At 39.5% G+C, this 15,667-nt stretch overlaps 1 protein-coding gene across 11 annotated transcripts in view; it reads right to left on the bottom strand.

Moving 5' to 3' along the window:
• SOX6 (SRY-box transcription factor 6) overlaps positions 1-15,667 on the bottom strand; it is a 606,783-nt gene that overhangs the window by 42,380 nt on the left and 548,736 nt on the right. For all 11 annotated transcript variants that reach the window (XM_054512032.2, XM_054512037.2, XM_064576794.1 and 8 more), the window contains one exon: positions 3,724-3,832. In XM_054512032.2, the coding sequence (XP_054368007.1) occupies positions 3,724-3,832 (109 nt within the window). The remainder of the gene's footprint in view (positions 1-3,723; positions 3,833-15,667) is intronic.

Raw genomic sequence — 15,667 nt, 5'->3', positions numbered from 1 at the left:
ACACACACACACACACCTCTTGAAGGAGATTTTGTGGATGAATATCATTCATCCACAAACAAGAAGACAATCCTGCCATTCACAACAACATGGGTGGACCCTAAAGACACTATACAAAGTGAAATAAGTCAGACCGAGAAAGACAAATAATACTGTATTGTCTCACTTATATGAGGAATCTAAAAAGGGAAAACTCAGAAACAGAGTAGAATGGTGGTTTCCAGGGATCAGGGGGAAGGGAAAAGGGAGAGACGTTGGTCAAAGAGTATAAATGTCCAGTTTTAAGATGGATAAGCTCTGGGGAGCTAACATACAGCATGGTGACCATAATTAACAATACTGTGTTATATACTTGCAAGTTGCTAAGAAGGCAGATCTTAAATTTTCTCATTAAAAAAGAGGTGATTATATAAGGTGACAGATGTGTTAACTAACTTTATTGTGGTAATCATCTTCTAACATACAGGTGTACCAAACCATCACATAGTACATAGTACGAAATTTACAGAGTTATATATCGATTCTATCTCAGTAAAGCTGAGGAAAACATTTTAATTGCTGTGCCAAGCCAGAGGAAACATGGAGATGATCACGTGTGGACTGAGGAGAGGTGACGTGCTGGGCGAGGGCTGCGGCACCCACCTGCCAACTGAGCTGACCTAAGTAGCTTTCACTCTGAATCTCTATGCGGCATAACGAAGTCTTGATCTTTTTAGCACTTTTCTCAGTGATAATTATGCCTGTCTGTCTGTAGATAGTCCCCTTTTAATCTTCTGTCCTCCTTCACTAGACTTTAAACTCCAAGAGGTCAGGAACACATTGTTTTTCTTCCCTGGGTTTATCTAGTGTCTAGTTCTGGCACACGGTAGACACTTAAGCAATGTTTTGTTTTGTTTTGTTTCGTTTAGACCATAAACTGACTGAAGGAGTTTGTAAGTTGTAGTTATTCTTTCATTGCAGTCCCTTCTTACTCTTCCTGTTCAGGGAAATGTGAAGGAGCAAGGAGAGAAAATATCACGTGTACCTGCTATCTGCTCAGACTTTAATAGGAACCGTAACCCCAGCAGGCTTTGCAATCATCTCTTACTTGAACCGACGCCAGGAAATATCCCAAAGTCAGCAGAAGGTTGCTGCCCATCCCAGCAGCCCTCACAAAGGCAGTGCGCTTCTGTCCATCTGAGAGCTGGTAACTTGACTCCATTCATGAACTCACAGTGCCCCAAAGCACAGGAGGTCTCAATGGCAACTCTGGGCAAGCTTCTGAAGGGAGGTTTTCACACGCTCCTTAAGCTCCTGGGCCACTACAGCCCTTCTACTGTTACGCTCATCAGGCATTGCTGCTCTGTGTGACAGAGTAACACGAGAGCTGGGGTACGGCATGACTCGCTATATTTAGGGGAGAGGAAATGGGCCATACTGAGGAAGGTCACAAGGACTTTGTTCAGAGAAGTAAAGGCACCACAGATTTATCTGTGTATACGGGGCGTGCAGTACAGCAGCGTGGGTTCTGGAGCTGGGCTGCCTGGGATCGACTCTCAGCTCTACCCTGACTCTCTGTGTGACCTGTAGCAAGTTACTTGATTCCTCTTACCTTTAATATTCTCATCTCTAAAGTGGAAAAGAAATAATAACACCTTCTTTACAGAGTTGTATAAGGTTTATGTGGGAAAATATGTGTAAAAAGCAGGTAAGTGCTTCAGAAATGTTTGCTAACGAACAAACAACGAGAACAAAAACCAAAGTAGCCAGGAAATTGGTCTGAATCCAGATGATCTGGGTATTGAATGGAATTTCCAAAAATATTTCCATACAATATGTTTCCCTGCAGTTAAGGTTTTCATTTTCTCTTTTCACAATGGTTAGTAACTCCGATCATGCTTTTTGATTTACCAAGCCCATAATATCATTAACTAAATCGTTAGCATTATTGAGAGGTAACTGACCATGTGTATATCCATTATACAGTTAAGAAGCCAAATGAAGAAGGAAGAATGACAAATTAAGAGAACTGCTGGAACAAGGGTAAGGTGATGGAACTCTGTACCTCCTAGTCTCTGGAAAAATGAACAGACTGAATACTCCAAAGTGACGAAAAATATTATTTCACTGTGTACAGTCAAAGACTTAGGTACTCTGTGGTACGACCTTGCAACAAAATTGAGATGGGCCAGACCTGAATAACTGGTCCCCTAGACCAAGGAACCTCAATCCTCATGAGGAAAACCCTATACTTCTAAGTGCCTATAAAATATCAATGTCACTGTGCTCTTGGTACATGCTCTTCATGAAAGGCAGCGAGTGTATATCTGGTTTTGAGTCCTCTTTATCCCTCCCTTCCTCCTTCTTCTCTTTTTCTCTTCCTCTTCCCTGTCCTTCCCCCCCCCCCGAACCCCCAATCCCCACACACATACCAATCAGAATTTAATACCTGTCCCCAAGACTATCATCACACATCAGTCTCTCCTACCGGTATTAAAAAAAATCTGCCTTCTGGAAACTCTCTAAAGTGCTTCCTAATGTCTGATACTGTCCATTTTTTAGCGCTCATGCCAGGGATTTCTGAACTGCCAGGCTGGTCCCAAGCTCTCACCAGAAGCCAGGCCCAGTTCAGATGTGGCTATGAAATGTCTTCGTGCATTTTCAGGGGATTAGGGTCCTGGAAGAAATTCTGCCAGGAAAGGGGATAATAGTAAGATTCGTCTCCTCAAACTAAAGAACTTCAGCTGGGACCCAAGTTGGGTGAAGTATTGTGTTACTCTGAAGAGAACAAATTAATCTTCCCTGACTGGTGGGAGAGATTCTGCCAAAGGAACAGCTAACGGGAAAACCAGTCCCTACTCTGTGATGACACAGTAAATAACCAGGCAACATTACTCCTGAAGTGCTGACCTAACTCATAAATTGTACCCAGCCTCTGGGGAGCAATTTCTGCTGATTTGCTGCTTGTGCGTTTAAAACAAACAAACAAAAAGGGAAGAGGAGTGGACAGGCATTGACAGTGCTGTGGGTAAACCCACTGAGAGCCAAGCTGGTCTTTCCATCCAGACTTTCAAAAGATTTTGGTAATGCTTGGTGCTCAGGCACAGGCAGGGCCTTGCCTGAGCAATTACCAATTTTATGTAAGATCTGCCGTAAACCATCACTGAGCTCCCAAAGTGGTTTGACTGTACCTGGGCCTCGCTTGATTTAGGGTTAAAAACAATCCTCCTTTGTATGCTAGTCTTTTTTTTTTTTTTAAGATTTTATTTATTTGACAGAGCACAAGCAGAGGGAGAGAGAAGGAGAAGCAGGCTCCCTGCTGAGCAAGGAGCCCGATGTGGGACCCGATCTCAGGACCCTGGCATCATGACCTGGGCCGAAGGCAGCCGCTTAACCAACTGAGCCACCCAGGAGTCCCTGTTAGTCCTTTTTAAACAACAATTCAGTGACATGGATGACACATAGGGTTCTGTTACTCACTGGAATGCAGAGGGCCTTTTTATTTGAAAACTGGAAAGTGGCACCTTGAAGTCCTTGAATGGCTATGTGTTCAGTAATATAGGATCTAGCTACCTCTCAACGTCCTCAGCTATAATATATAATGGAGGCTAACATTTCTTCTGCTTTGCCAAAAAAATCCAGCCGGTACTCCCAGGAAAGCCCATAGAAGGTCCTAGAGCTAACTCAGTTGCACCGTCACAACCGCCCAGAGCAGCAGAAAAGAGCTACGGAAAAGCCACTCACCCTCTGCATCTTCTGGCCGCGTAAGATCGATGACACCTGGGCCCAGCTTTCCATCTTCACTTGACTTTCCTGTTAACTGGGGCCCCAAATTCTCAAAGCGTGTTCTTTCCTAGAGGAAAGAATAATCAGAGGCTTATTCTAGCTTCCAAAGCAGCCACTTTTTCCTTCCAGTTCCTATCTTGCTTTGTGGGCAAAACTTGGATTTACAAACATCGTTTCTGATCAACTAGGGGCTCAGAAAAGCTTTCAGGAAGGTTCCGCTAAAGCCTGACAGTGGAACCCACAGTGCTGACCGCGTCTAAAGCAGAGTACCTGCAAGGGAAGGAAACCGGCGCCAGGAAGCCCACCGGGCAGCACTGAGCATCTTCTCTCACTGGGATTTGCTCCAGTAGTCTAAAAGGAATGCAAGTGAAAGGTTTGAGCCTGCAGTGCAAAACTTGAAAGAGCAATTCCCATTAAAATCTACTGCTAGTTAACAGGAGAGGAATTTTCTCAATTAGAGATCACAGTTCATATTGGTATTCCTGGGAAAGTACAAATCAGAATTTTAGGCAAGAGGACTTCCAAAACAAACGTTTCCAAGCAGGCAGACGAGATGATGGCGTTGATGCTCTTATTTTGCTTAGGAGTTTCCACCGTTAACTTCCCCAGGAAGTAAAAAGGAGATTACTCCTAGCCCAGCCATTGAGTGAGGAAAGTGAAAATCTCCTGCCACTATAGGAGGGAAACTCAAAGATGTTATACTTGTTAACCGGCTCTTCCAGGAGAAGGAGCCTGAAATATCACATTGAACTCTCCCTCTGCCGCTCTCTGGATCAGTAGCCGAGGGCTCACTGACCGTCACTAAGATGGTGTTCTTGTCTGCAAAAACACAGCGCGTGTCCCCTTCTCGCCTCCTCGCTACTCTCCAGACTCAAACTTGGCTTTGTGTGGTGCTTATGAATGAATGAGACCTTGTTGTTCATTACTATGAAACAATATTAAATGTCATGTCAGCTTGAATTTACAGACATGAAATAGCAGCTTCCAGCTCTGGGAATGGTTTCTGCATGTTATACTTAATGCATTATGCAGCAGTAGAGTGCTGATTGCTGTTCAGTCTATTGTTCAATGACCTAGTTCTGTACTGAGCATGTTCGGCATTAGACGGAAACACTCTGTGAGTGTTCTCTTCTGTAAGATGTTTAGAAACTTGGAAATATTCTTAAAGAGCAAACATACAATTACTTGATAGAGGCTGAGTCTCATTTGTACAGTCTCCCTACATTTGTGCTTTCTAATATGATTATTTTTGAATATCATTATATTTCTATAATTAATTCCCATCAGTCAAATTGTGCAGGAAGTCTTCCAGTTCCCCTTCATCATGGAATATGTTGAAATCTGTGTTGGAAGAAAACACTGCATAAACCTTGCTTTAATCTAGCACCACGTCTATGAAAGATTTGCAGCAAAATCATAATCATGAATTTCCCCAACTGGGTAATACTAACTGGTTACAATGGTGAGCTATGGGCAAACCTCTGAAATACGACCCTTATAAAAAACAGAGTGAAAATAAAAAGCAAATTAGGCATGGTTCCCCAATATCTTCTTATGTGAAAACACCGCTGCACAAGAACAAATTAACCCAGATGCAGGCCACGACAGAAAGCAACCACAAGCCATGTGGGAGTTTCACACATTGCCAGGGGCGGGGGTGGGGGGAGGGAAGGACAGCTGCTTTTAATCAGCCAATTTCTATTTTGGAGTAGCACTTTTGGTTGTCACGATGTAAAGAAGAAGAATTAAAGTGAAGATGAGTAGCACCAGGGAAAGCAAAATATTCAACCTTTGTTTTACCACATTGTTTCGCATTTCAAATATTTGCATGTGAATGCTTTCCCTATGTTAAATGCAAAAGGAGTTTTGATGTGACACCTGCAGTCTTCTTGGAAGAACAACCTTTAGCTGTATTTTCATGGGGGGAAAAACAACTTTCTCTGAAAATCAACAGACCGTGCTACCTATCAATATGCATATTTCAAGTATCTTTCTAGTCATTCATTCTCTTTGATTTTACCGGAAAATATTCTCAGTAAAAAAAAATAAAGTTCCTGAAAGAATATCAATATTTTGACAAGGAAGGAGAAGAGGGAAAATTACATGCCATGGTTTGTAAAATCCTAAGACAACAAAGCTTACATGATGATAATATCTTTTCTTTTATAAAAAATGAAGTGCACTCACAATTCAGTATTATCAGCTTGTTTTTAATCATAACAAAAAACATTCAGAACATTCAACAACACATTCACAGTGTCTTTGAAGTCATACATTTTTCTGACTTCATTGAAAAAAACATTCTTCTGCAGAAATACTTTCCTTATAAAATATCAATATTTTGACAGAGTAGAAGTCAAGGAAGAATATCCCATGAAACACTTGTTAAACAGGCAGAAAATAAATCAATGATAAAAATTGTTTTGGGCAGTGGGCTGCATTTTATATTTGGTAATATTAAGCACTTGTGTTTGAGATTAAAGAAGGACCCTGCAAAGCCATGCCCTTTCATATAAATTTCTACCTAGTCTCCCAGAAGATTTCCTTCTTCAAAGAATAGCTCAGAATATTTATTTGCCAGCCACATAACCATAAGATAAGAAGAGGGCCTGATGTCTACAAGTTAGCTCCAGGCAGCTGGGCTAAGCAAAGATTTTACCAGTGAGGTGGAACATGAGCCTGGTAAATACAGGATTGTGGACATGGGCACAGAGATTTGTTCAAAGATACTTTAGTTCCAAGAGGCTTCAACTTCTGGCCATTAAGTGCTAATGGGTATGCCCCTATATCAACCACATATAGACAGCGGGAGGCAAGTTCTTCGCTCCAGATTTTTCCACGCACTTGAACTAGCTCTCACAATGTACATCCCCCGAGTAAGATATTTTGGAGATGTAAGCAAAATAGCTCAATGTTAATTGAATCTCAACCCCCCCAGGAAAATTCCCCAATCTTCATGTTGACGGCGCAATGTGCATTTTACATGCAGCGATGTGATCAGACACTTACTTATGCATTGTCAGTCACAAAACATGCAGGCAACATAAAAGTTCTTGAAAAAAATTAAAGTCTGAAAGTCAGCTCTGCTGTGTTGTAGGACTGTTGGCTCTCTTAAGTGCTTTGAAATTATGATGTATGAGATAGATGTTGCATATTAAGTAAAGATATTGAAATGATAAAGCCCCCTTTAGTGAGAGCTGATGAATGTTCAATGCCACAAGCCACAAGACGCTGACATCCATCATCTTCACATATTATCAGAGTCAATGATGGGGCAGCCTCACTGATGACAGATAGACTGCTGCATTATTATCCCTTATTTCCAGAGTCACTGAACAAACCATTCAACTCCTTGGGCATTATTTTTAACTTTGCATTAAATTAGCAACTTCTCCCTCCCTACCATGGCAAGATTGATCAATTTTGTTTTTGCATCGGTGGAGAAAGAGAATGGATTTGGGGTGACTAAAAGAACAGAGCCTTGCTTCCATCTAAGAAAAAGAAATCAACTTCCTCTTACTGGCAACAAATGTAAAATTGTGATATGGGGAAAGAACAGCAATGAAACAGTAAGCACATAATAATGGCTTTTCTTTGCACTTAGATAAAAGCTGAATTTTTGATGTGCACAGTATATTTTAATAAAATTTTATATACTATGTTTTATACACTTATTGGCTATTCCATAATAATGTGTGTGCTAACAGTAAAATTGCTCTTAAATTTATGTGTGTTATTTATACGTTCCCCCGTAACAATGCTTTTTGTTGTAAAAAATATTCTGTTTATTAATGTAACTTTACAACCACTGCATCCAAGATCCGTGGTAAATTAATGACATTTTTATTATTTTATAGTGTCATTAAATTTTTACTGATCACTCCATCAAACAGAGGCAGTAAAGGCCATAATGTAAACTGGGACACTTAGATCAGGCAGCAGGAAGACATTCCATATAGTCTGAAGAAAACTGCTAGCAATAAATGATATTTATACCATCTTTAAGCATGTTAGAACACTTGGATAAGTTTGGCAAAACTGTTTCAGTAGTAGCGTGGATTGTGTACTTAAATAACAGTTTGCTTGCCAGCAAGACAAGCCTTTTTCAAACCATCTGTGAGATGACTGATTGCAGCCATCTCCTGGAAAACACCACATGAACGGTCGGATGCGCTGAGCACCCTCCCCTCAGGATTACCAGCACTGACCAGCCTACACCAGACCTCGACTCACTTCAACAAGGTCCCCTTTTCTACAAACTCAAGTGGAGATCAGTAAATGCCCAGAGAAGCTTTTTGCTGGTTGCTTTACAAACAAATATATTTCATTTGACAACTAGACATGGCTGGACAATGATGTGATATATTTTATTCCAATGGTCTAGATGAGGGGTACTTTACCAACCTTTCTTCAAAGCTCATTTCTAAAGACTGTCTGAATGGGGGGTCGTTCATAGCAGCCACAGAATATGTACCGAAGGGGCCAATACCTACACTGCAGTTAAAATGGGCAAAAAATAATTCTCTCATGTTACTTTCACATATAAAATACCTTATATTAGTATACTCTATACTGATTCTCAATTAGTCAGCTTATAGAATATTTGTGTATATATATTTTCTAGAAATATTTTACAATATTTTATATAAATGTATACATATCATATATATACATAATAGTAATTAGATAAGAGTAATTAGAAAATTTTATGCGCACAACTTTAGATCACCTATCTCCTATGTGTGGATTTGGGCATGAGTCTTTTTTAAGTAAATAAGAATTTTGTTATTATATCCTAAAATATATATTTAAATATTGAAGACTTCTTTCAAATATGTAATAATAAGGAGTTTTGCAGGGAAAGTTAATAGGGCAGAGCCGCCAGTCACGTTCATGTGTATTCCTGAAGCAGAGTTTTCTGAGAGTAAGAACAAATACTTGCATTATGAATAAGAATTCTCTAAGGCCGGCACAGTGTACTGAGATAGTATCCATCCTCAAAGTTTCCAGCTTTGTCTAAGTCGTTGACTACTCCCCAAGAAAGAAGTCTTATCACTTCATCCCAGCTCCCAGCCTTAGTTTCTCTCCAACCCAGGAAAACTTTCGCCAACTGAAAGCGAAGACTCTCCTGCAAAATCAGCTTTCCCCTTACACAACCTCCCTTCTGCCCTCTCTTTACATCACTACTGTTTGCCTCCCTGCTTTCCTTGTCCTTCCATGCTCAGTCCCCCATCCAGCCTTGCTGGTTCTCCTTTCACAGAGCCCCTGGCACTGGTCCCCCCTCTCCCTCCCTCCCATCCCCTCATCACTAACTGCCTACGCACTTAGGCACGCCCTCCTACATCACCGTCACCACCTCCTTTCTGGGCTGCCTGCTCATGGCGCTGCCCTCCCAATCCATCCATGCACACTCCTCACAGGGTCCCACTTTTGATTCCAAACCTTCCACGCCTTCCTGCTTTCTGTTGCATGCCATTCAAACTCCTCTACCTGGCTTTCAAGTCCTTCATACACTCCTCCCCACATGTCATTTTAAATTCCAGTTCCTACAACTCTCCCATCATACATCCTCCGCTCGGGGTGGACAGGATCCTACTCACCTTCCCATAACACCATGATCCCGCCTGCTTGTCTTCCTCGCCTCACTGCTGCTAGGATAACATTCCTACTCTCTCCTTCCTTGCCAAATTCTACTCATATTGAAAAACCCAAGATGTCTGTGAATTCTATCACCTCTCTGAGCTACCTGCTTTCTGATATACAAAGTTCTTAGTCTTCCCTATACAATTGGCCCCTAGTTATACACTATTTTAAAAAATCAAGCTTTGGTTCATCTGTACCTCCAAGTCTCCCCCTGAAACATCAGAAGATTTTTCAAGCCAGGGGTTTGTCTTATACCTTTTCTATATATCTTACACATCATTTAGTAGTAGTGTCCATAAATACTTGCAGGTTTTACAAGGCCATGTAATTGATTTACCTACATTAAAAACAAAACAAAAAAAACAAAACAAAAAAACAACCCTGTACAAGTGAGTGTCCCAAAGAAGCAGGAACTACCAATTTTCTAATATTTCAAGTTTGTGATAGAGATGTTTAGACTCAACACTCCCCTTGTGGTGATGTCTCTTTGGACAATATATATAATAATAATCAAAACAAGGAGATAAAAAAATCTTAAATATTTTATAAAAAATACAAATAAGCAATGTTAAAAGAACACAATAGAGGTTATAACTTATTATGGAAAAGAGGTTTTTCAGTCTGACTTAGCATTTCTGCAATTTAGCACTTGCATCTTTCAAAATAAAAAGGCTCTCTCTCTCTGTCTGTCTCACTCTCTCTCTTTTAAGCAGGACAATGCTAAGTATAATGTAGAGAGAGAGCAAGTCTGTATCTTATTCTGAAAGACTTGTTCTAATTCCTTGCTCTGGACATATCTTGCCATGATGTGATTCTCAAGAAATACTATTTAAGCACACATATGGTTTCCTTTTTATTGATTTGATAAGCTGTATCACTTTATTAGCCTTTATTTACTATCCTTTATAATACATTTAGTAATTTAGTGAAGGATCAAAAATGTAGGCTTTACATTAGAAAGTAACCACATGTACTTTTAAAAAGGCGATTCTTGTTTGGAAGGAGTTATTTTGGAGGCACTGGGATTTACTTTGATAGTGGTATTTTGTTGGTCGCAGAGTCAGTAATCATGGTAATAAAGACTCTGGCTGGGAGAAATGAGGGTTATTATTGAACCTCATTGTTAAATGACATTTTGTCAGCTAAAACTATTAATTTGTCTAGCTTCTAATACACCCTTAACACCAAAATTCTGCTAGGACTCATGAATTAGTTAAGGCCTAAGTTTTTCAACGATGTTTGCCCCCATAGCATAAATGCATGCGCTGAAGTGGAGGTAGGAAAGAGGGTCACTCACAATCATATACTATGTGCAAGGCTCTTTCCAATGAGTATTTTCTTTAACCCTTATGCCAATACTACAAAGAGACTATTACTATTACTATCAGTTTTACAAAAGAAAAAGGTGAGGCGTCAGAAAGATTTTTTTTTTTTCAGAAAGATTTTTTTCTATTTTATTTAAGTCACTTAACCAAAATTTAGATCAGTATTTGTGCTGAGGTGAATTTAGGATCATAATTCTACAACTTAATTACCATGTGATTTCTCTGAGCCCGGTTCCTCATTTGTAAAATAAAATAGAAAATGCTCATGCTGCAGGGTTGTGATGATGAAATAAGAGATTATATGTGTGAGTGCTTAGCAAAAATAAAGCAACTCATAAAATATCCACTTACACTAAAGATATTATTTCGTGTTTGCTGAATGTTTCAAAGCTAAACACCAATGAAGATAGTGTCCTGATCTAAAGGCCAGCATCCATTCTCCTGTATCAACAAGGCAACTATATAAACAAAAACTGCTTTCCTTTTTGTCTTGGTTGCTAAGCATCACAGAACTAAATTTAAATCTCAACCTTAGTAACCATGTAGTACCTGGATGTTGTTATCTCTGTACTTATAAGCCTTCCCTACTCCCCATCCCCTGTGTAAGGAGAACCAAACTTCTCTGGAGAGCTCGTACAACCTTTTATGCTCTGGCTCCTGTTCTCCCCATCAGCTTTGTGTCCTATGCATTCCAGTTTATATTCTCTGTTCCAATAAGATGGACCTTCTTAGAGCTTCCCCAACAACAGAATTGTGATATTATATGGCCTTGTGTATCTGCCTATGCCATTCCTTCTTTCTGGAATGCCCTTTCTTTACTGATAACATCAGTTATCAGTCCTTTCTAGGCCTCATTAAAGCATTTCTCCTGGACACACTCCTTTGTTGACTGCCCTCCCCCAGCTCTGTGCACAAATTATCACTTTCCCTTTTGTTCCACCACCACATCATGTTTATAGAAAGGGTGCTACAAGAATTGCTTTATAGGTCTGTTCACATGTCTCCCCAGCTTACTCCTGAAGGTGCAGTGTCCATCTATTGTTACCTGTACATCATTAGTGCCTCTCACTATGTTGGCACATACTAGGCACTCTGGTGGCTAAATCCTGATACTCCTGCTAAAATCCCTTCATTCATTTTAATTTTACTTTTAAATAAAAGTAGAAACTTTTAGAAGTTTTTTTTTTTTTTAATTTATTTGACAGAGAGAGAGAGACAGCCAGAGAGGGAACACAAGCAGGGGGAGTGGGAGAGGGAGAAGCAGGCTCCCCGTGGAGCAGGGAGCCCGATGCGGGGCTCGATCCCAGGACCCCGGGATCATGACCCGAGCCGAAGGCAGACGCTTAACGACTGAGCCACCCAGGCGCCCCTAGAAGGTCTTTTTTGAAAACAGTGAGATATAGGTGATTAAAAGCTGGATAAATACAAAGGAAGGTGGGCATGTCAGTTGAACAATAGAGTGACATCCTGATCAGGGTTGGCCTGGTACTGAGATACAGGAAGTCTGCCTAGTTATTTATTATTATTCGAAAGGGCTCTGTAAGAATCTTACCTAAAATCTCAACCACCACCACAACTTTTGAATATTCTTCTTTTACATTCTTACGTTACATTCCTTAGCAATCCATCATTAACAATTCATTCTTCGAATTAGTTAATAATGCCAATATTTTATGAAAGGACAATAGAATAAACTATTAAACAAAATCATATTAATTTCAGTTTAATTCCCCTAGAGAAACAAGAACATCTCTAGAGAAAATAATCCAGGTGAAACCACATGAACAGAGAAATAAAGCATTTGGTCACGGGAATTCCTTAGGGACTGCAATCCCAAAGAAGATAGCTTCACAAGAGTTTGAGAAATCCCAAACTAAGCCAAGATAGCTGTTAGGGGCTGAACTGTGTCTTCTTAAAATTCACATATTGAAACCCAAACCGCACCTCGGAATGTGACTCTTTTTGGAGAGAGAGTCTGTAAGGAGGTGATTAAATTAAAATGAGGCCTTTAGGTTGGGCCTCAATCCAATCTGACTGGTGTCCCAAAGGGGAGGAGACATTTGAAACATGCAGAGAGAGACACATTAGAAACGTGTGCTCACAGAAGAAAGACCATGTGAGGACATAGTAAAAATGTAGCCATCTGCAAGCCAAGGAGAAAGGCCTCAGGAGAAATCGATCCTGCTGGCACCTTTTGCTCTTGAATATCCAGCCTCTAGGATTGTGAGAAAAAAACTTTTGTTGTTTAAGCCATCCGGTTGTGGCATTTTGTTATGGCAGCCCTAGCAAACTAATACAACGTCTCCTCTGCCTTTTCCATCATAAAAGGCTCTTGTCACTACTGTTCCAAAAAATAGCAAATAGTAAGGCTACAAATGTTTGTCTTACTTGCCTCAGAAACAATTATCTGGAAGCTTTTGCCATTAGGATCTAGCAGCAGTTGGCAACTCTATCTGCCTATCTATCTATCTATCTATCTATCTATCTATCTATCTATCTATCTATCTGGGATTCTTTGAGAAGAGGAAGTTCTCTGTTAAAGGGAAAGAAGACTTGTAATGGCTTGGCCAAAGTTTTCAAGATTCCAGAAGATTCACATTTGAGGCAAGATATAAAATCAATACCGTTTGACTTAAGCTGTTCAGATCACCTCAGCATGCTGAAAAATGCCACTGGACCGTAAGCTCCTTGGGGGAGGGCAAGTGTCTCCTGACCCTCTCTGTCTTCGGTGAGGGCTGTACCCTGTGACCACAGAAGACACATGCAGCACATGCCTGCTGAAATGAACTAATGTCTGCAGAGCTTCTTGTGGATATGTTTTATGGAGCTTTCAAAAACATTCTCAAATGATGTATGACAAGTTTCCCTCAGGATTTGAAGAGTACACCGAACTAAGCAAGTTCTCTCCTCACACCCCTGGCAAGGACAGCGCCCTATATATCTCCTGTAACATACACTTAGACTCTTGTCACTGATCATCAAATGATAAACGATAAAGTAGCATTAACTCTGAAGATATGAGATCCTTTTAGGCTTGGGAGCCACTGAGTTAAATTAGTTTCATCAGGATTATACTGCTTACTGAACTCCTTTAACCAAATGCTTTCTGTCTCATTCATATGGTTTTAATATGGTTTTAACCAATTGCAAGGTTATTTATAAGTTTGCAATTCCCAAGCAGAGTTATAAAGTGTTCAGATTTAAGCAAATCCAGTTGTGTGGCAGCCCAACTCCTACTTATATGCGGTTTCCAACTTTGTATTCATTTACAGAGGCATGATGCATATTTGTTCCTGAATATTCTCTGATTAACTGTTTGCTTCAGTAACAAGTTCACAGAAAGTTTCACTGTAAAAAGTACAGGAACTCCTATGAAAATTAAACACACGATTTTAAAAACTGGTGAATTTTATTTCCACTTAAAGCACCAGCAAGACTTTATTATTCTAATGTTTATCATATCAACAAAGAGTGTCATAATAAAAGTAATGACCAGCTAAGCAAATGTCTTTGTCCAAAAAAAAAAAAAATATGTTGGGAATTCTATTTTTTCAAAATCTAGGTACTTGATTTCAGATACCTATTTAATTTACAATGTGTACCTTTTAATATTATCTGTGGAAACACAGATGCAGTTTACTCAAGTTAAAGACACCAAAGCCATATAAACCAAGAATGAATATCTTCTTCAAAAATATACTTTCTATTTTAATTTTAGCTGACAAGCTGATAAATTTGAAGATTTTTTTTCTCAAAAACATAAATACAAAGGATGGAGAAAATGTAAGGTATTGCCACCATATATTTGTTTTAATTTATGAGATATATATATATCACATCTCCTAAGAGATTTTCCTACAATGTAAAGAAATATGTATATTACTAAATAACATACATCTTAAAAAGAAAAGTAGGGAGCATGTTGCTAGAAGGAAATGTAAAAGCATCTTTATTCAGAGTGCATGGAGACAAGGAGGTTAGGATGCTAACCCAAAGTCCAGCAGTTAACCAGTAACAGATCTATAACACACTTCTTAGTCTTCAGACTCCCAGTCTCCTGCTCCTTCCACTGAACTACTCGGCATCATGTGTGCTCTTTACAAACTATGCTAGTCCCTGATTACTTCATCTGTAAGGAAGAATCATGAGGAAGCTGAACAACTTATCTCTATGGTTTCTTCTAGCTCTGAAATCTTATGATTCTGTGATACTCAACTCTATTCTCCTGAGACTTATGGTGGAGGGTACAGTGGTAAAATCACTTTGCCGTGTCATAAAAAGTTTCTGAGCAGTTATTCCTATTTTCAAGGAAATCGTTCAAAGATAATCCATTTGTCAAACAGGACTTCCAAACCATGGTCACATTTAGCCAAAAAGGATTTATTTGCTGCTTCTGAAATTCCATCTCCACCACAGGCAAAAGTAAATAGAAGGGAGAGGACACAAAGAGAAAGGAAGGGAAGGCAAAGGAAGGAGGCAGGCAAAATCAGAGGGGAGACATTGTAGCCTGAAATTGGCATAAATATGCCTCATTTCCCTACTTTGGCATTCATTATGGTGGCACTAGCACAGAATAAATCCCTTTCTGTCTGAAAACGAAGTAACATAAACATAAAGATTACGAGGAAAAGGGCCCCTCTTCAGGAAAAAAAAAAAAAAACTAACTCCTTGATGTCAAGATTTTGTATACTCTATTATTATCCTCCAGGAACTAGGAAGTACTAAGGTCAAGGGACGTCACAAATGACTTTTGAAATAAAAAAATAAAATAAAACTAACCCAAGATTATGTCTGATTCTTTGTGGGAGAACTTTGCTTTAAAATTCAGTAAAATTAAAATTTGGAAACTGTTTTCATGTCATGAAATTTAAAAAATCATTTTAAAATTGAAAATTTTAAAATGAGTTTAAAAGAAGAAGAAAATATTTAGGACC

Source organism: Mirounga angustirostris, unplaced genomic scaffold, assembly GCF_029215605.1.
Source record: "Mirounga angustirostris isolate CCGP_5_RB_7025 unplaced genomic scaffold, mMirAng1.0.hap1 SCAF_13, whole genome shotgun sequence".
Lineage (NCBI taxonomy): Eukaryota > Metazoa > Chordata > Mammalia > Carnivora > Phocidae > Mirounga > Mirounga angustirostris.
This window is presented reverse-complemented; position numbering and strand designations above follow the sequence as displayed.